The sequence below is a fragment of the Capricornis sumatraensis genome, chromosome 7 (genome assembly GCF_032405125.1).
Source record: "Capricornis sumatraensis isolate serow.1 chromosome 7, serow.2, whole genome shotgun sequence".
NCBI lineage: Eukaryota > Metazoa > Chordata > Mammalia > Artiodactyla > Bovidae > Capricornis > Capricornis sumatraensis.
In genome coordinates, this window is record NC_091075.1 from 105,177,165 (window position 1) to 105,199,034 (window position 21,870).

Here is a 21,870-nt window from a genome sequence, read left to right on the forward strand (position 1 = left end):
AAAGAGAAGCAGAAGGGAAAGGAGAAAAGGAAAGATATATCCATCTGAAATCCTAAAAGATGATGCTGTGAAAGTGCTGCACTCAATATGCCAGCAAATTTGGAAAACTCAGCAGTGGCCACAAGACTGGAAAAGGTCAATTTTCATTCCAATCCCAAAGAAAGGAAATGCCAAAGAATGTTCAAACTACCACACAATTGCACTCATCTCACACTCTGGTAAAGTAATGCTCAAAATTTTCCAAGCCAGGCTTCAGCAATACATGAACCGTGAACTCCCTGACATTCAAGCTGGTTTTAGAAAAGGCAAAGGAACCAGAGATCAAATTGCCAACATCCACTATTCATGGAAAAAGCAAGAGAGTTCCAGAAAAACATCTCTTTCTGCTTTATTGACTATGCCAAATCCTTTGACTATGTGGATCACAATAAACTGTGGAAAATTCTGAAAGAGATCGGAATACCAGACCATCTGACCTGCCTCTTGAGAAACCTATATGCAGGTCAGGAAGCAATAGTTAGAACTGGACATGGAACAACAGACTGGTTCCAAATAGGAAAAGGGGTACATCAAAGCTGTATATTGTCACCCTGCTTATTTAACTTCTATGCAGAGTACATCATGAGAAACGCTGGGCTGGAGGAAGCACAAGCTGGAATCAAGATTGCCAGGAGAAATCTCAGTAACCTCAGATATGCAGATGACACCACCCTTATGGCAGAAAGTGAAGAGGAACTAAAAAGCCTCTTGATGAAAGTGAAAGAGGAGAGTGAAAAAGTTGGCTTAAAGCTCAACATTCAGAAAACGAAGATCATGGCATCTGGTCCCATCACTTCATGGCAAATAGATGGGGAAACAGTGAGAGACTTTATTTTGGGGGGCTCCAAAATCACTGCAGAGGGTGATTGCAGCCATGAAATTAAAGGACGTTTACTCCTTGAAAGGAAAGTTATGACCAACCTAAACAGCATATTAAAAAGCAGAGTAACTACTTTGCCAACAAAGGTCCGTCTAGTCAAGGCTATGGTTTTTCCAGTAGTCATGTATGGATGTGAGAGTTGAACTATAAAGAAGGCTGAGCACCAAAGAATTGATGCTTTTGAACTGTGGCGTTGGAGAAGACTCTTGTGAGTCCCTTGGACTGCAAGGAGATCCAACCAGTTCATCCTAAAGGAGATCAGTCCTGGGGGTTCCTTGAAAGATCTGATGCTGAAGCTGAAACTCCAGTACTTTGGCCACCTGATGCAAAGAACTGACTCATTTGAAAAGACCCTGATGCTGGCAAAGATTGAAGGCAGGAGAAGGGGATGACAGAGGATGAGATGGTTGGATGGCATCACCGACTCAATGGACGTGAGTTTTAGCAGACTCTGGGAGTGTGATGGACAGGGAAGCCTGGCATGCTGCAGTCCATGGGGTCACAAAGAATCAGACACGACTGAACAACGGAACTGAACTGATAACTGAATCATTTTGCTGTACACCTGAAACTAACACAACATTGTAAGTCAACTCTATTTCAACAATTTTTTATAAAAAAGAAGGGGAAGGGAGAGTAGACTGGCTCTGCATTTGCTCTCCCCCACGGGACAGCCTGGTGGGAGTGGGAGGGGCTTCAGGGTGCCCATTTGGCCCACCTCTCAATTCCTGTTGCCTAGCATTGAAAGTAAAGTGAGAAGTGAAGTCGTGTCCGACTCTTTGCGACCCCATGGACTGTAGCCTACTAGGCTTCTCTGTCCATGGGATTTTCCAGGGAAGAATACCGGAGTGGGTTGCCTTCTCCAGGAGATCTTCCCAACCCAGGGATTGAACCCACTGTAGTCAGATGCTTTACCATCTGAGCCACCAGGCAAGTAGCAATAGGGCTCAGTAAATACTTCTCAAATAAACAAACGGCCCCATCGAGATGCCTGAAAGATGATGGCTGTTTTGTGAGTGGACAGAGGGCTGGCGATGGCCATGGAGAGCCGCAGAGGCTCTAGGGAAGGTTGTGTGTGATGAGCAACGCCCCTGCAGCTACTGGGTGGCTCAGGCCAGGATGAAGGCAGGAAACCCCAAGAGGAGGTAGCATAGCTGTCCCGGAGAAAAAGCACGTTAGGCTAGGCCATGGCAGAGCTGGAGACACAGTCAGAGGGCCCAGCAGCTCTGCCAAGCGTGACCTCAGCACCCAGCTCAGTGCCTGAGTCCCGCCCTCCTACCCGGTACAGACACAGGTCTGGCAAGGGGTCAGATGGACACACTGATGTGATGGGGCCCGAAGGGTGTTCTTGTCACATGGCCATTTGGCCACACTTGCCTGCCTGCTGGCTTGGGCCCGAGGAACTGAGATAGCCCCAGAGAGAATGGGGTTTTCAGGAGCCAGGCCCTGGGAGGACGGGAGCCAGCCTCAGCCAGCTGGCCTGGCCCAGACTCAAGCAGTCAGTCTGGATCAGCTTCAGGCCTCCGTTCTTCTCCTCATGATGGGTTCCTCGCCTGGCACCGGACAATACATTGCAGTTTGCAGAGCCTTCCAGCAAGGGTCACTCTTACTATCACTATTACACAAATGGGGAAACTGAGGCATGAAATGATAGCCAGAACAGGGTGGAAGCCAGAGCCAAGTCCCCCAGCAGCAAATTCTCCATATCATAAACCCTCTGTCTTTCTCTCTCTCATTTATTAATTCTCCCTGCCCCATTTTCTTTTAATATCCAGGCAGACCTCTGACTTGGTTTTCATATGTAATAATAGTATACTACTAATTGCAGCTAGGGGCTTCCTAGGTGGCTCAGTGGGTAAAGAATCTGCCTGCAATGCAGGAGACACAGGTTTGATCCCTGGGTTGGGAAGATCCCCTGGAAGAGGGCATGGCAACCCACTCCAGTATTCTTTCCTGGAGAATCCCATGTACCAAAGAACCTGGTAGGCTATAGTCCATAGGGTTGCAAAGAGTCAGACATGACCAAAGCACCTGAGCACGCACGCAATTGCAGTTAACAGTTTTTGAGCAGTTTCTTGTTGCCTCACTAAATCCTCTCAGTCAATCCTGAGATGATTGTATGATACCCGTTGTAGAGATCAGAGATCAGAAAACTGAGGCTCAGAGAATGTCTGTATCTTGCTGAGAACCAGGCAGCCCAACTAAAGTGGAGCAATCTCACTCCCAAAACACTTAAAACATTACCAGTGGCTCTCAAACAGTGCATCACTGAAGAACCTGTCAAAATGCAGCTTCTAGGTGCCAGTGGTTCTGATCCAGTGGGTCTGAGCAGGGCCCTGGAAATGTTCATCTTTAGGACAGAAACCCAGGTCATGGCACTGTGGGACTTTCAGGAGCTTATGCTCCAAGTGCAAGTCTTCTCTTGGTCCCTTTCATCTTGACCCTGGCCTCAGGCCACCTGACCAATGTAAGGGCCCACGGGGCTCTGATTAAGGGATGATGCCTGGAGGGCCGTGCTGCAGAGAGATCTGGGAGTCATCCGTGCTGTGAGCCCATCCGACTTGGCCTCATGTCAAACCCAACAGGCTGACCGGGTCTGCTGACCACAGGCCAGTCCCCAGCTGCCCTGTCCCCCCTGCCCCAAGCCCATCTGCCTCTGCACTAGCCAAGCCAACAGCTACTCGGCAGGGGCCCATCTGGGCTGGCAGGGAGGAGCTAGCAGCCACAGCTCACGGCCTCCCTCGTATGCTGGCTCTCCTGGAGCATTCACCGTAGGGAGAGAGCTGTCCCATCCTTACTGTGGCTCCCACAACAGCCCCTCAGCCTGCAGAGCTGTGAGCAAACTGGGGTCCGGGATCCAAGGATCCAAGGCCGTTCATAAGTTCTCAGCTCCCTCCAAGCCCTGTTGTGGCCTTGTTTTCTGATTGAAGAGAATAGGACCTGCCTTTAAAACTGTCATGACCATGATGGAATATTATTCAGCCATGAAAAGGCCTGATGTCCTGATTGGTGCTGCAACACAGATGGGCCTTTAAAACACGATGCTGAGTGAAAGAAGCCAGACACAGAAGGCTGCACACTGTATGACTCCATTTATGTGAACATCCTGGATGGCAAATCCTTAGAGACAGAAAGCAAATGAGTGGTCACCAGGGGAGAGGGGAGGAGGGAATGGGGAAAGACTGCTGCTAAGAGGTTTGGGGTTTCTGTTTGGCGTGCTGGGAATGTTCTGGAATGGATAGTGGTGATGGCTGCATAACACAGTGAATATACTAAGAACCCCCTAGGTACACTTTTTGAAATGGTGAATTTTGTGTTACCTGACTTGCATCTCAACTTTTTTAAATGCTAAAATTAAAAAGCTAAATTGCTTTTTAATTAAAAGCAATTTAATTTTAATTGCTAAAATTAAAGCAACAATGATAGAAAGCATCGTATTGCCAGTGCCTTTCCTAAGAGATGAGGAACCAGAGCGAGGACCCACGAGGGGAACTGAGTCAGGCAAGTGAGAAGTGAGTGACCGGGACGAGACAGAGGCCCCTCCCAGACCCCACCTGCCTGGTGAGCTTCTGCTTCTGTGGCGTTTACTTAAAAAACCCTTCCCGACAATGCCAACGTGCCAGACCCTGGACAGGGCACAGAAGGGAAGAGCCCAGCTATGTTAGCAAGAGACACACATGAGGATAGGAGTGTTGTTAAACCCAAGTCAGATCATGACTTCCTGGCTCAGAGTGCTCTGTGGTTTCTCTTTCACTTAAGGAAAGCCCCAAGTCCATCTTTGCAAGGTCCAGGGTCCTGGAGGGCCATGCTGCAGTCAAATCTGGGAGTTGTCCCGGATCTCTGAGCTCATGTTCTGCCCCAGTCATCTTCACACGTGGCCCTCCTTGCTGACCTGCAGCACACCAAGCTCTCTGCTGCCTCAGGGCCTTTGCATGTGCCATGCCCCCAGATATCCATGTGGCTCCCCCTCTTGCTTCCTTCAGGTAGGGGGTCTGTTTAAATGCCCCCTCCTCCAGGAAGTCTCCCCTGACTTTCCTAACTAAAACAGTACCTCCAACCCTCCCATTCCTTATCAGACCTTAGTTTTTATCTTAGCTCTTAGTTCAGTTCAGTTCAATTCAGTCGCTCTGTCGTGTCCGACTCTTTGCGACCCCATGAATCGCAGCACGCCAGGCCTCCCTGTCCATCACCAACTCCCAGAGTTCACTCAGACTCATATCCATCGAGTCCGTGATGCCATCCCGCCATCTCATCCTCTATCGTCCCTTTCTCCTCCTGCCCCCAATCCCTCCCAGCATCAGAGTCTTTTCCAATGAATTGACTCTTCGCATGAGGTGGCCAAAGTACTGGAGTTTCAGCTTTAGCATCATTCCTTCCAAAGAAATCCCAGGGCTGATCTCCTTCAGAATGGACTGATTGGATCTCCCTGCAGTCCAAGGGACTCTCAAGAGTCTTCTCCAACACCACAGTTCAAACGCATCAATTCTTTGGCGCTCAGCTTTCTTCACAGTCCAACTCTCACATCCATACATGACTGCTGGGAAAACCATAGCCTTGACTAGATGGACCTTTGTTGGCAAAGTAATGTCTCTGCTTTTGTATATACTATCTAGGTTGGTCATAACTTTTCTTCCAAGGAGTAAGCATCTTTTAATTTCATGGCTGCAATCACCATCTGCAGTGATTTTGGAGCCCCCAAAATAAAGTCTGTTACTGTTTCCACTGTTTCCCCATCTATTTGCCATGAAGTGATGGGACCAGATGCCATAATCTTCGTTTTCTGAATGTTGAGCTTTAAGCCAATGTTTTCACTCTCCTCTTTCATTTTCATCAGGAGGTTTTTTAGCTCCTCTTCACTTTCTGCCATAAGGGTGGTGTCATCTGCATATCTGAGGTTATTGATATTTCTCCCGGCAATCTTGATTCCAGCTTGTGCTTCCTCCAGCCCAGCGTTTCTCATGATGTACTCTGCATATAAGTTAAATAAACAGGGTGACAATATACAGCCTTGACGTACTCCTTTTCCTATTTGGAACCAGTCTGTTGTTCCATGTTCAGCTCTTATCTCCTCCACAGAAAAATCATATGTGTATGAAAATGTGCTTAGCGTCTGTTTTCTGCACTAGAGAGTGAGCTTCTTGTGGGGCATGAACACTCTGGGTTCCCAGTGTTTACAACATTGCTGGGGATACAGTAAGGACTCAATTTTTTTAACTTCTTGTGATAACGCATACAGAAGATAAAGTTTACCACGTTATTTTCAAGGATACAGTTTAGCGACATTAATTCCATTCACAGTGCTATGCAACCATCACCACTATCCATTCCCAGAACTTTTTCATTATCCCAAATGGAAACTCTGTTCTTTTTTTTTTTCTTTTAGTCTTTTATCAAACAGTCCACATTAAAAACATCAAACTCCAGTCAACAATTCCCTCTAAAGGATGATGTAAACCACGACTCCCCATTAATCTTCTTTTGAGTCAGTTAGCAATGGACAGGCTTTCTGGGTGCCTGCCATATGCAGGGTAAACCTTCCAGCAGCCTTGGAGGGTGTGGAAGGCCATCTCCGTTTCACAGACAACCAAATCAGTGCAGAGAGGTGAAGTGCCTTATGCAAGGTCACACGGCCATTAAGAGTGGGATTTGAACACAGATCTTTCCCTGTACCAGGCGATTACCAGCACCATGGCATAACTACACTTTAAGGACATAATAACATCAGCCAGCCACAGGCCATCCAGCTTCTCCCCACCCAGGCTTCCCTCTGCAGCCCCTGTCTCCAAAGGCCGTTATCTGAGCCAAATATCCCCACCATCCTCCGCTCTGACTGGCTGATGACCAGTAGGCACGTTTGTGGACCATCGTTTGAGGTTTCAACCTTCTATTTCACCTGGAGCTCTCTGAGCAGGTCCTGAGATAATTGAATTCTTATTATTATTTTAGCCTTTAAAATTAATTAACACTAGGCCCAGTTTAAATGTTCACTCTGGGTCTTCTATTTGGGTGTACTTTCCTTTTGCAAAGCTAGCTTGATGGAGGTGTGTTGGGTCCAGGACTCACCCACATGGCCCCGTTCGGGACATGGAGAGACGAGATGAGGCATCGTGGGCAGTTCCCAGCACAGCCATCAGCGCTCTGGGTCTTTGTAGTTCCCAATGCCTCTCGTTCTCAGAAAAGGAGGGGGTGCAGGGTCACCAGATAAAAAGAAGTGAAATAGGAACTAGATCCTGGGTGCAGGGTGGATGTCCCAACTGTGGGCCAGGACCACGGCTCCCGAGTGACTCTCCCACCTGTGGACCCCTGGGGAGGAATGCCTCCTTCCTGCCCTAATGTGAGAGGGCCAGCCCCTCACAGACAGATCCGGGGTCCTGGCCTCTGGCTGCACAGGTGGGAGGTGGGAGCAGGTACCCGCTCCACACAAACCTGCCTCAAACCTCCCACAAGCCCCTTCCCACCTATCTCCATGCAGGTGACTTGTCCAGGAAGGCCTGCCTTGGCCCAGGCATGGCATCCCAGCTGTTTCCACCCCACCTCTGACCCCAGCCCTCACCCTCCAGCAAGCTCGGGATGCAGGGGGAATCTTCTCACCAGACCTGCTTGTGAAGTGGGGGCCCGGGCAGGTCCACGCCTTCCTGATCACCCTCGGAGGGCTAAGTGACCTCTCATGCCACACCCAGTAATGAATGTCCAGTCCCAGCTGACGGTCCAGACATGGCATTTCTCCTGAGTCCCCACAGCAGGGCCTGTTGGTGCAATGGGAAAAGAGCTGGGGTCCTCCAGCTTCTGCCCACAACCCCCCACTGGCTGTGAGGCTGCTGGTGCTTTTGCCTGCTCTGGGTGGGCCTGGCGGGTGGACGCAGCTGCCCGCTTCTCTCATGGGTCCTGCGCTGGTGGTCTGGAGGTTTTCTGCCAAGCAACCTTTTGCAGAGCCCTGGACCTGGAGAGTCCCAGCTATACGTCTAGTGGTTTTCCTCACCTCCTGGACACAGTGGTCGCCCTCTGATGCATTCTCCTTGATCCCTGGGGAGCGAGCAGGCAGGGCTAAGAGGACCTATGCCAGCTGTCCTCTGTCCCCAGGAAGCACACGGGTGAAAGCCATTGGTCTTCCACATCCCCAGCAGAGTCAGAGTCCAGACCCCAGATCCCTGTTGCTCTCAGAGTCTTAGGCCAGAGTCTCTCACCTTCAGGAAGCATACTTTAGAGCTCCATGGAGATCTCCCCAGGCTTGGGGAGGGGAGGTGTGGGGGAGGATTCACCCCTTGGGACCTGCTATCTCCCAAGAAATGTCTTCACCAATCTTCCTGCCCACCATCTCTGATCCCTTAAAATATCTTGGGAAGCACCAGGTCAGAGAGTCAAGTTCTGAGCCAGGCTTGGCGTCAATCCCACCAGCTGGGCAGCTTTTGGCCACTTATTAATCCTCTCTGTGCCTCAGTTTCTTCATCTGTACAATGGGAACAAGAGTATCCCTCCAGCAACTTCATGGAGGAAAGATCATTCATGACACATGTAACATGCTAGAACAGTTCCCAGGAAGTAGCACGGGGGTTAGTGTTTGTATAACGCCTTCTGGTCCATCGGGTCCCAGCACCGTGGAGCGGGTTCTCAAGACTCACCTTGCCCTGCAGTCCTGATGCCCATCTGGCTGGTGCCTGTGCTGGAGCTGAGGTAGGAGCAGCCCTGTGTCAGCATCCTGTTCCCACCTGCAGGAGTCAGTGAGAGCACCCCATCTTACAGGAGGAGAGAGGTGAGACTCTCTCCAGGCTACAACCCAGTGAGCAGTAAGTGAGACCTTGAGCTGGAGCCAGTTTCAGGCTTCTGCCCTCCTGTGGCCACCCCCGGGGCAGTCACAGGGCTCCTGTGAGAGGCTGTGATATGAACAAAGGGACCCAGAGGGCGGCACACAGGACTCAGGTGGCTTTAGCAATATGAGCTGAGACCAGGGGAGTGAGTAGAGTTGCTGGCTGAGCTGTGAAGGGGCAGCTTGGCCATCAGAGCACAGAGGAAACAGGCACCCTGCGGGGGTGGGGATGGCGTGGGCTGGTGGGTGCGAGTCCCACTGGAAAAGTAGGCTAGAGCTAAGAGCTTTTGCTGATCAGGAAAGTCTTTCCTTTTGAATGATTTCCCCACCTCTAAAAATAAAGGTGATCTCCAAAAGCAGACCGGGGACGGGAGGGGATGGCCATGCTCTGCCAGCAGCCCTTTGGTCTCAGTCAGCTGCTGCTGCGTAACAGACACAGCTCTGTGGCTTCAAACCACAAGCCTGCACTTTCGCCGCTGAGTCTCTGGGTCAGCTGGGTGTCTCCTCGCGTATTGGTGGTGCTCATTCTCTAGTGTGGGCTTCCCAGGTAGCTCACTGGTAAAGAATCGGCCTGCCAATGCAGGAGACATGGGTTAGATCCCTGGGTTGGGAGGATCCCCTGGAGGAGGGCATGGCACCCCACCCCAGTATTCTTGCCTGGAGACTTCCATGAAAAGAGGAGCCAGTGGGCCACAGTCCGTGAATTTGCAGAGTCGGACACGACTGAGCCTGTGCACACATGCATTCTCGTGTGGACTGTAGCTGCGGGTCAGGAGGCATCTCTGCTGTCCCTGCTGGGCTTGCTGCCATGTTTGGTGATGGACCAGCTGTGGGCTGGCCTAGGATGGATGGCTTCAGCTGCACCAGCTCGTCCGCGTGGTCTCTCGCCGTCGTCCAGCACGATAGCCTGGGGTTGCTTCCGAGGTGTAGCAGAGGCTCCAGAGAGAGTGGAAACTGAAAACTGCTTGAGGGCCAGGCTTGGACCAGCACCCACTACGTTCCTCTGCATTCTGTTGGCCAAAGCAAGTCACAGGCCAGAGTCCAGGATGGGGGAACGGTCCCCACCTCTGGATAGGAGGAGCCCAGAAATCAAATTGTACAGGATGTGAATAGAGGAAGCCACTGAGGGGGCATTGACATCATTAGTCTGCCACCCTTCCTGTTCTTCAAGACACCACTCCTGTGTGACTGCTGTTCCATGAGGCGTTCCTGCATCCTACCCCCCACCATCCTGAAGTCGTCACTTCCCCTGGCCACCTCTTCACCTCCCGCACATCTCCCTGGATCTGGAGCAGCCCTTGAGAACCCACTGGGCTTCTCTCTGGGTCCTTATCCCCAGGGTTCAGCCTGGCCCCTCCTCCCATGCAAACCCATACGAAGATGCTGTGCTCATGGAGTCCCATCCTTGACTGACTCCGGACACACGGAGTCTCCTTCCTCTCACCAAACACTCTCATCAATAGCGGACAGAACCTGTTTCCTCTCCCACCTGTCTCTCCCCACAGCAGCCCTGATAACTCCGACAATACTAATTAAATGCAGCAATCCCATCAGAAGGATCAAGCTGGGCTTTCCAAGGGCCCCCTCTCTGCTGTGAGCTCTGACGCTGATGGGTCATTAATAGTGTCGACAGCGCTTAACAGTGATGGATGGTGAGGGACGAATAGGGGAGGAGTTCCCCTGACGAGCAGCTTAATCTCCTCCTCCAGTTTGCAGCCCTCAGCCAGGATTTCCAGGGAGCTTTCCTGTCCACAGAGCGGTGCGAATTTCACAGAAACCCTAGAAGAACTGTGAGCAGGCGAGGATGACAGCTCTTGTTTTATGGAGGAGACAGTCAGGGCTCAGAGAGGGCGGGATTTGGGTGAGGCTTCCCAGGTGGCGCTAGTGGTAAAGAACCTGCCTGCCAATGCAGGACACATAAGAGATGTGGGTTCCATCCCTGGGTCTGGAAGATCCCCTGGAGGAGGAAATGACAGCCCACTCCAGTACTCTTTCCTGGGAAATCCCATGGACAGAGGAGCCTGGTGAGTAGTCCATAGGGTTGCAAAGAGTCGGACATGACTGAAGTGACTTAGCGCACACGCAGGGTGTATACTGAGGCTGGGACTGGAATACCTTCCTCTTGATGAAAAGGTCACAGCAGGCGTCTTTGAGCTCCAAGGGCTGATCTTCCCCCACGTGGTGCCAGGAGAAACCGAAGCCCAGGCCGGGGCCTGGGTGCTCCAGGCCATTGCCCACACAGCCTCCTGCTTCCTCTCTGTTCTCTCTGCATGTTGGTTGGAGCTTCTGTGACAAACTACTGCACACTCAGTGGCTTGAATCAACAGAGGCTTCTTTCCTCACAATTCGGGAGGCTGCGAGACTGAAGTCGGGGTAGGCGTGGGGTCATGCTCGCTCTGAAGGCTCCAGGGAAGAATCTGGCGCAGGCCTCTTCCAGCTCCCCGTGGGGCCAGAATTCCTCAGCTAATAGATGCCATACTGCAGTCCCTGCCTGCGTTGTCACAGAGCCTTCCCCCTGTAGGTCTGTGTCTGTCTCTACTTGGCCTTGTTCTTCTCAGGACACGAGTCAGTGGTGTAGGGCCCACATCATCCAGGAGGACCTTATCTTAACTGAATCATCTGCAAAGACTCTATTTTCAAATAAGGTCACAGTTCCCTGGTGGCTCTGATGGTAAACTATCTGCCTGCAAGATGGGAGACCTGGGTTCCATCTCTGAGTTGGGACGATCCCCTAGAGAAAGGCATGGCAACCCACTCCAGGATTCTTGCCTGGGAAGTCCCATGGACAGAGGAGCCTGGTGGGCTACAGTCCATGGGGTCGCAAAGAGTCGGACACGACTAATGGAATAACATTTTCACAGGTACCAGGGGTTTGGACATCTACATATGTTTGGGGGACCCAATTCAACCCACAGCACGGGCTTTGACTGCCCATCTCTGGCTCTGGCTCTCCGTGTGGACCTGTCACTGGGCTGGTTACTTGGGACACCACCTCTGACTTCTCCCTGAGCCCATTCTGGACCACAGGGTGGCTTTCTGACTCCCAGACCAGGTGGCTCTGGGCTTGCACCGATAGGGCTGCGTTGCACCCAGTCCCAGAAGATTGACTGATGGCTCTTTGTCCAGTGATCCAAGCTGCCCCTTCCCCCTCTGCCTCGCCATCTGGGGGACTCCCAGAGCTGCAGCAGAAGGAAGAGGGGACCACACAAGTAGAAGGGCGCCATGGGTTTTCATATGGCTGCCATCACTCACAGCAGGGAGGCTTGGAGCACCCGCCAGTCATGGGTGGGCTTGGCAGACCTCTCCCAGCGGCTGAGTTGGCACCTTGAGCCTGAGGCATCAGCTGTTGGCACCTGGGCCCTACGGTGTGGGAACAGGTTCCTGCCAGGGGAGTACACTGCAAAAGCTCTGCACCATATGGGACTTCAGGCAACTGTGTCACCTCTCGATCAAATTTTGTTATCTCTAAAAAGAGAGTGGTAATAGGTCAGTGGGCTTGTCCTGAGATTAAATCATTGGTCCATGGAGAGCTCTCACCAAAGTGTCTTTATTTTCCCTTTATCCTTGAAAAGTATTTCCATGGATATAGAAGCCTGGGTTTACAGGTTTTCGCATTTTCCTAAAAGCCTCTGGACTCCATTATTTCTGATGAGAAGTTGGCTGATGGGAAGTTATCTGATTCTTGGTGCCTCTGAATATATGTGATTTTTGTTCTTGCTTCTAACAAAATTTCATCTTTGTTTTGGTTCACAGCAGTTTGAAGGTTAGTTGTGATTTATTGATATTTATCCTACGTGGAGTTAGCTGAGTTTCCTATATTTGTAAATGAAAGACTTTCAACATATTGAGGCATTTTTCAGTCACTATTTCAAGTCGTCTACTCTATTCTCTCCTTTCCTTCTGGAACTCCAAGTATATATACAAAGACTTATTGATGTTGTCCCACAGATTCCTGAGAATCTGTGTGTTTTCCTTTTTGATTTATTTTCTCTCTGTTCTTCAGATTGGGTAATTTCTATTAATATATCTCCAAGTTCACTGACTCTTCTGTCATCTCAGATTTCCTGTTAGGCAGTTCTGTGATTTACCCATATGGCATTTTTAGTTATAGATTGTTCGTTTAGTTCTTTTTAAAATAGTTTGTATTTCTCTGTTGAAATTATCTTTATTTTCATGCAGTGAGAGCAAATTTTCCTTTATATGCTTGGACATAGTTTTAATAACTATTTCATTTGCTAATCCTGATATCCAGGGAACTTCAGGGTCTGTTTCCTCAGTTGTCTTTATATTCAGTTTGGGTGATATTTTCCTATTTCTTTGTATATCTTCGTATAACTTTGGAGAATATCCTCGGTGTTGAGACTGACGATACTATAGAGATACCAGATGTTTGGTATGTCCCTCCAAAGAGCGTTTTTGTTTTGTTTTGCATTTGCAAACAGTTCACTTGGTTGAGGACTTCCTGGATGGCTCAGGTGGTAAAGAATCTGCCTGTAATACAGGAGACCCTGATTTGATGCCTGGGTTAGGAAGATCCCTTGGAGAAGGGAATGGCTACCCACTCCAGTATTCTTGCCTGGGGAATTCCATGGACAGAGGAGCCTGGCTTGAGCTACAGTCCTTAGAATTGCAAAGAGTCAGACACGACTGATTGACTAATGCGCGTGCACGCGCACGCGCACAGACACACACACATAACTTGGTTGAACTCAACTTGAAACTCAGTCCCAGCACAAATCCCAGTTCACTTCTTTTAGACTTAACATCTCTGCATACAGTCTGCTGTATGTGTGCAGTTTGCAACCAGCTAAACACTGGACCAGAGTTTATGTGTTGCATTTGGGGACTCCTCTGTAGATCCCTTTTCCAGGATTAAGTACCTCATTTTCCAGCTACTAGGTTTTCCCCAGATTCTGTCTTATTGAGTCAATGAGTATGACTTTCTATCTGAGTTTCAGTAGCCAAAGACCAGGACCTGTCCCAAGGCTGCTGCTGCTGCTAAGTCGCTTCAGTCATGAAAATGAGAAACTCACCCAAGTGCTGCCTCTTATTCCAATTGCTATCTCCTCTGCAGGATCTACCATCCAGGGAGGGGCACACAGTGGTCATGAGACCGTAGATGTAGGAGGGACTACTGTACAGGGGAACAGGAGGGCTCTCCAGGAAGCCTTCCTGGGGGAGGTGGTATTGAGGCTGGAGATGTGCCAAACATTCCAAGATGAAAGGATGGACTTTCTCGGATGAGAACCTCCCCCTCTCAGGGGAGGCAACTTTTCCAAAGGCAAAGCCTAGAAGACACTGAACTGTAACAATGAGTAGATGTTAAACACGCACCAGCCCCTTCCTGGGCCTGGGGAGGCACTGCCCTGGCCTGAGGTCTGTAGCTGCTCTGCCAATGTTTGCAGAAGGGGACTGGAGGGCGTGTCCCGTGTCAACACTCCCAGGTCTGCACAGTGAGGTTGAATCTCACCTTTATCCAGCACATTTCTGAACTAGCCACTGTGATTTCTGTGGAGGCCAGAAGTAAAGATAAGAGAGAGCTTTGACTTTCTGTCCAGTGAATTTTGGTCATTCATCATTCCTTGGTGTTATAGTCCTTTGTTGTTGTTCAGTGGCTAAGTCATGTAAGACTCTTTGCAGTCCCGAAGACCATAGCACGTCAGGCTCCTCTGTCTTCCACTGTCTCCCAAAGTTTGCTCCAATTCATGTCCATTGAATCAGTGATGCTCTCTAACCACTTAATCCTCTGTCACTCCCTTCTCCTTTTGCTTTCAATCTTTCCCAGCATCAGGATCTTTTCCAATGAGGCAGCTCTTTGAATCAGGTGGCCAAAGTATTGGCACTTCAGCTTCAGCATCAGGCCTTCCAATGAACACTCAAGGTTGATTTCCTTTAGGACAGACTGGCTTGATTTCCCTGCAATCCAAGGGACTCTCAAGAGTCTCCTCCAGCAACACAGTTTGAAGGCATCAATTCTTTTGTGCTCAGCCTTCCTTATGGACCAACTCTCATATCCACACATGACTACTGGAAAAACCATAGCTTTGACTATATGAATCTTTGGTGGCAAAGTGATGTCTCTGCTTTTTACTACGCTGTCTAGGTTTGTCTTTGTCATAGCTTTCCTTCCAAGGAGCAAACATCTTTGAACTTCATGGCTGCAGTGACTGTCTGCAGTGATTTTGAAGCCCAAGAAAATAAAATCTGTCACTGCTTCCACTTTTCCCCCTTTTATTTGCCATGAAATGATGGGACCAGATGCCATGATCTTGGTTTTTTAATGTTGAGTTTCAAGCCAGCTCTTTTACTTTTTTCTTTCACCTTCATCAAAAGGTTCTTCATAGTTCTTCCTCTTTTCCAAAGGCTCTCATCTCCACCATCTCTCCTGAGTCTCTAATCCTGGGCAGACTCTGTGATAGCCATCCTACAGATGGCAAAACTGAGTCTCCGAGAAGTGATGTAGCCCACCCAAGTCACATAGCCCATGTGTTGAAGCCAGGACTTCAACCCAGGACTTCTGACTAGTCCATGCACAGCTCAGGGGGTTGTCACTGTCAGTGGGCCCCCATCCATCTCCTCAGCTGCCAACAGAAATAATAGTCATATCTCCCTCAGGGGCTGGCATGAGGTTCAAAGGAGGCAATGGATATAAAACTGACATATAAATTGTAAATTTCCTGCAGACGTTAGTGTCTGTTACTGTGGTAACTGCCCAGCATTTATATGACCACATTTGCTCTGGATACCAGTGGTTACATTGGCATTCTAGTTTAATAGCGTTTTTTCCATCATAAAAATAATATATATTATGCATGTGTCCTAGCTCATTACATTGCATACATTAACAATATGCATTTTGTGTATATCAATTACAACCCCAGTAAAGCTATTAAAAATGTACTCATTCATTACAGAAAATCTAGAAAACATAGAAACATGGAAGAAGAAAATTTTTTTTCTTTCAGCATCCTAGAGCAGCCTCTGTTTAACGTGGCAGCTCAGCTGGTAAAGAATCCACCTGCAATGTGGGAGACCTGGGTTCGATCCCTGGGTTGGGAAGATCCCCTGCAGAAAGGAATGGCTACCCACTCCAGTATTCTGGCCTGGAGAATTCCATGGACTGTATAGTCCATGGGATCATAGAGTCAGACACAACTGAGTGACTTTCAAAAGCTATTAAAAATATACTCATTCGTTACAGAAAATCTAGAAAACATGGAAACATAGAAAGAAGAGGGAAAAAAATTCTTTCAGTTACCCTAAAGCAGCCTCTGTTTAGGGTGGTAGAAAATTCTCTTCCAGCTTGTTTGCCCTCTGTTTGCTATCTAACATGGCTGTGATCACTGGGCTATATAATTAAAAACATTTTATACACAGTTCTATATCCTGCTCTTTCCCTCTAAGGGGGTGTTGACATGAAATAGTGAGAACCAGCACCACGTGTGGGAAGCGGGCTGTGCTGGGCTGTGGCTCCAGCTGTTGCCTTCCTGTGTGCCTGAACCAGGCAGGCTGTCCACGCAGGGACAGTGCTGGGCAGCTGGGGCCTGATGCCCTTCCCGATTCCACATTCAACAAGCCTCTTCGTGATCCCCAAGAGCTGGTCTCCTCGCTTTTTATCCCCCTTTAAGTTGCATCGCAACCCATTCCACTATTCTTGCCTGGAAAATCCCATGGACAGAGAAGCCTGGCAGGCTGCAGTCCATAGGGTCACAAAAAGTCAGACATGACTGAAACGACTTAGCACACGCACGCACGTCTTTAAGTTGAATGACATGTGCTCTTATCCTAATCAGTGAGTACACCCAGCCCAGCACTCTGCCTCTGAACCAGCTTCCCTGTGTCCCCACTGTGATGTCCTTTCGCCATCAGAGCTGGCCTTTCCCTGTGGCTCAGAGGCCAATGTGGGTCAGGCACTTGACTGGAAAAGGAAAAGGTGTGTATGGAATTGGAAATAGGAGTGGGAAAACCACTAGAGGTTAGAGAGCAGGTCTTGAGACAAAAGGTAGCTACTATTTTGAGAATCAGCAGGGAACCCAGAGTTGGGATGGAAGAGCTAGGCTGAGAGTAGTGGAGGATGTGAGGGTTCCTTACCTTTTGCTGAGTTAAAACACGGAGCATTCATCAATAAACACTGGTTATCACACATTTGCCCAGGGTTTGGGACTGTAACATGAAGGAATGTTGAATGACCAAAACTTACCCAGGAAGTCAAAGTTCTTTCTCATCTGTGCTTCTGGCCTCCACAGAAACCACAGTGGTCAGTTCATAAATGTGCCTGGTAAAGGTGAGAGTCAGCCTCACTGTGCAGTCCCCTGGCTTGCTTGGGCTGGGTGAGCAGGACGGCTGTGCTGCAGGCCTGGGCAGGTCCTGCTCCAGGAAGCAGCAGAGACTCAGGACAACTGCTTGTCTGCTGGCATCCTGCAGGCCGAAGCCAGTCACAAGGGGTGGTACCCTGTCAAGTGCCAGGATTAGGAACAGGACAAGGTGAAGGTTTGGGCTCCTGATATGGCCTGCCTCTGGGGGCTGCAGGCCACTCAAGGCTTTAGACATTCTGATATTTTGTTTTCTGTCAGTGGGGAGCCTCTAGAAAGTTCTGAGAAGGCTCCCTCTGGCTGCTCTGTCGGGGCCAACTTGTGTCCGGCTGGGAGAAATAGAGGAGCCCCAATAGGAGACAGTCACGTCCTGGAGGCAAGAGGCAGGAGAAGTGATGGAATATGGGTGTATCTCGAAGGCTGAGCCAATGGGATTGGACGTGGAGGGTGAGAGAGAGGAGTCAGGGCGATCCCAAGGCTCAGGCCCGAGCCAGAGGGAGAATGGAACTGCTCTCGCTGGGGTAGGAAAAGATGCAAGGAGGGGATTTGAGCAGAAACACCCCATGATTTGGGAGCCTTAAGGTTGACCCTCTTCCTGGCCGCTCTAAGGAGAACACAACATGGGCGAGAGGCGGGGAGGAGGGATACCAGCCGAGGGACTGGTCGAGTGCCCACCTGGGGCCACCGCCAGGAGGAGTGGTCAGTTCTGCAGTTTGTTTGAAAGTAGATCCACTGTGCTGAAGCCTGACCAACGCTTTGGGTGCGTGCAGAGTCTAGACCAAGAATGTGAAGATGATGGGAATCCCATTCCTGGGGACCTCAGTGGGGAGCAGGGAGGGCTACAGTTAGTCTCTGTGGCCCCCAGAATCAGGCTAGTGAGTTTCAGATTTGCATCCGGGTTACCTGGATGCACATAAAACAACCCCCTTTCAACTGTTTCTGAAAGGAAGGGGAGGAGGAAGGAAATAAAGTCTCCCGTGAACAGGTCTAGGTCCTACAGCCATTGCGGAGGGGGAGGGGGCCGCAGGCAGGGCTCCTACTGCCCAGTGGGGACCCTGGGGGGCGGGAGGGAGCAGTTCCATCCACCTGCACATCACTGGGTCCTAATGAGCCACACCCTTCTGTCTCTGTCCCCCCACCCCACAGCTGATATCATCTCTACCGTCGAGTTCAACCACACTGGGGAGCTGCTGGCCACAGGCGACAAGGGTGGCCGAGTTGTCATCTTCCAGCGGGAACCGGAGGTGCGGCGGGGCCTGGTGGGAGGGAGGGCTACTCAGCCTGGGCTTTAACCCACCGGGTGCCACGCGCAGCACCCTACTGGGATCCCTGGGCTGGAAGGAAAGGGTGCCCTGGCATGCAGGGATGGCACCCAGCAGGTCTCAGGGAGAGAATCCACCTGCTCCGCTCAGAGCACCATATTCTGAGCCCCCTCTGCTGAGTGGTCACTGTGTCCTAGACCCTGGACAAACAGAATCCTGAATAAACTGCCCTCTGCCTGTGTGCACTTCCCTGGTGCCTCAGACAGTAAAGAATCCACCTGCAATGCAGGAGACCTGGGTTCAATCCCTGGGTTGGGAAGATCCCCTGGAGGAGGGCATGGCAACCCACTCCAGTATTCTTGCCTGGAGAAATCGCCATGGACAGAGGAGCCTGGCGGGCTAAAGTCCATGGGATTGCAAAGAGTCAGACATGCCTGAGCGAATAATTACAGCACTGCCTGTGTGAGCTGGAGCTGTCTCAGCCAGAGCTGGGTGGAGTGGAGGAGGGACCTTCCACAGCTGTGGGCCGGCCCTCCGTCTAGGGTTGATGATTTGACTCAGTGCGGGGCCTTGCTCCAGTGAGTTCTGTTGTCTGGAACAGCCTGCCTGGAGGCATGTTTCTGAACCACTGGAAAAACCTAGTGGTTCAAAGGCTGTATTTGTTGAGCACCTACTATGTGCAGACACTACAGATGCGTCTACCATTTACTCTTCACTGCCCACCTCCAAGGGTGGGGACCGAAACCCCATTTCATAAATGAGGACCTTTACAGAGTCACCCAGCCAGTAAGCAAAGTCCAGGGATAGAAAGCAAGACTGGGTGTGGCCTGTCGGTCACACACAGCATCCTGCTTCCCAGGGCTGGGATTAGATGCTGAAGATAGGCTGGTGCAACACCAAGACAATGAGGGGAGGGGGAGGGAGGAGAGGAGAAGCCAGACAAGGAGGAGGAGACGAGGGGGCCAGAGGGAAGGATGAAGGGGTGACGGCAGAGGGGCTGAAGGATCACTCTCCTTCCTCCAGTTCCTCAGCATCGTCCCTACACCGAGGTGCCCTGAGGTTTGCCTTCGCCCACGTTTATTCCCATAACCCTCCCTCACCACCACCCTAGAGGTGCCATTCAGTGCTATTACCATCCTCAGTTTACAGATGAGGAGACCAGAGCTCAGAGGGTTTGCAGTAGCTGATCAAGGACACATAGCCAGAAGGCAGGTAGCCGGGACTTGGTTATCTAAGCCCAGTCCTGTGGCTCGAGCATTTTTGATTCATGAGAAGGATCAGAGGCCCCCACTGGGGATTGCAGAGTCATCTTGTTTTTGACAAACTGCAGAAAGAAATTAAACTGACAGAGGCAGGTTTCTCAGTTTTGAATATTTCTCCTTTAATTTTTTTCTTAATTCCGGTCCCACTGGCCTTTGCCATAGCCAGTGCTGATAGGAGATGAAGTGAATGAGAGGCAAAAATGTTGAAGAAGGTTGAAGCTTTCCAAAAGTAAAAGAGGAAAAGAAATATAAATAGATACTCTCGAAAGGCCAACAGGAAGGTTGAAGTTGTGCTTGGTTGAGTTTCTTTACTTTGCTCCCAAGTAGTTGTAGTTCCAGGTTGTCATATAAGCCTGAATTGTCTACCAAGAAGTGGTCCCTAGTGCCTGCGATGGACTCACCAGCCCACTATTTGGTCCTTATTCTAATGAGTTTGGCTGCCTAAACCGGGAGGGGACCCTCTCAGGAAAGTCGGTGTGTGTGGCAGGGGGAGAGAGTACCTTATCCCAGTCTATCTCTATGCCTGACATTGCAGGATGTTCTGCCCTAATGTTAATTCTGCTCCAAAATTCATTCATTCCTCAAGCCAGGCCTGAGTTAGACCCAAGGATGTAAGGACCAGGTCAGACCTCAACTCTGTCTTGGTGCCAGACAGACCTCAGTGGAGTGAGTGACACCACTTTGTGGACACCTGGCCTTGGGGGAGAGGGTCGATTCACCTCTGAGCCTCCACTTGCTCATCTGTAAAGTGGGAGGAGTTGTGCCCATCATGGAGGGGCATCAAGGATAGAGCAAGAGGATAGAGCATGAGAAGCACTTAGTGTCCCGTGCATAGTAGGTGCTCAGTAAACGCGGGCTCCTGTGGTTGCCCTTCTTCTTACTTGTTGCCCTGAGGGGGCAATGGGGCTGGGCCAGGGCCGCACAGCAAGGTTTTGGACATTTTAAAAACAGAGTTTCCTTGGCCTTGGCCATGGCTGTGCCGGGCCCTGTGTGGGTTTGGCCAGCTCCCGTCGCCCCCCCGACCCCATCCCGGAGCTCAGGGTCTGGTTTCCTTGCAGAGCAAAAATGCGCCACACAGCCAGGGCGAGTATGACGTCTACAGCACCTTCCAGAGCCACGAGCCAGAGTTCGATTATCTCAAGAGTCTGGAGATAGAGGAGAAAATCAACAAGATCAAGTGGCTCCCGCAGCAGAATGCCGCCCACTCCCTGCTGTCCACCAACGGTGAGGCGGCTGGGCCGTCTGGGTGTGTGCGTGTGCATGTGTGTGCGTGTGTGTGTGTGTGTGCGTGCGTGCGTATGCATGCCTGCCCTTGTACATTTGTCATCAAGGGTCACTTTTCACCTCACTTTATATTGTGAGCATTTTCCTAGGTCTTTAGAACTCCTTAAAAAAAAAATATTTTGAGCAGCGGGTAAGTTTCATGCAGTGAATATGGTTGCTCAGCCTCTTTCCGCGGTTGGACATGGGCTTATTTCTACAGTTGTAAATAGCAGCGCCTTGAACATCTCTGTGAATAATCTGGGGGTGGACGAAGGAGGCCAGGTCAGGATGAAGAATAAACACTTGATACAAACTTACTTCTTTGTATTTTGCACACCCCACCCAGAATCCCAGATCACCCCAGAGCAGAGGGTCTCACTAGATGGTGGGGGTCCTCACTTGAGGGTGCAGGAGGAGCACTGGTGTCCTGGCCACTCGCCATCTTCCTCTGGGAGACTGCCCGTGCCCTCGCCAGGCCCTTGAGGAGGCTCCAGGCCAGACCCCTGCTTCACTGTGGTCCATTCGGAGGTGTGGCTCCTGGTGCCATCTTGCCTTGCCCAGTGGTGGGCCTGGGGCCAGAGGCCCCACTTCCCACATTCACGTCCCCCTGTTCATCTTCCTTCACCTCACCATACTCAAAGTTGCCTGGGGTGGGGGTTAAGACAGGCCTGGCTCTGTCCCAGCCTGGGGACATTGCGGGGTCCTCGCTTCTCTGATCCTCAGTTTGCTCACCTGGACTCCCTATGGGGTTACAATGAGGGTGGAAGGAGGTGTCTCCCACCCAGCACCCCAAGACCAGCCAATACCTCTCCAGAGTGTGTGAGTCTTACAAGATGATGTCATCTGCTTCCCTGAAGGAGTCAGACTTCTTGGGGCAGCATTTACAGCCTTCCTGAAACCCATCAATCAAGCCACCCGCCCACCTCTGTGCTCAAACACTGGTCCTCTCTGCACCCCCCGGCCCATCCCCTTCTCATCCCTCCTGCCTCTGCTGGGTGTCACCTCCCACTGAGCCTTCCATGACCTCTCAGCCCAGCCAGGTGTCCCT

At 50.6% G+C, this 21,870-nt stretch overlaps 1 protein-coding gene across 1 annotated transcript in view; it reads left to right on the forward strand.

Moving 5' to 3' along the window:
* PPP2R2C (protein phosphatase 2 regulatory subunit Bgamma) overlaps positions 1-21,870 on the forward strand; it is a 161,810-nt gene that overhangs the window by 86,087 nt on the left and 53,853 nt on the right. Inside the window, exons 2-3 of the mRNA XM_068975237.1 lie at positions 18,182-18,279; positions 20,618-20,783. Coding sequence (XP_068831338.1) covers positions 18,182-18,279; positions 20,618-20,783 — 264 coding nt within the window. The remainder of the gene's footprint in view (positions 1-18,181; positions 18,280-20,617; positions 20,784-21,870) is intronic.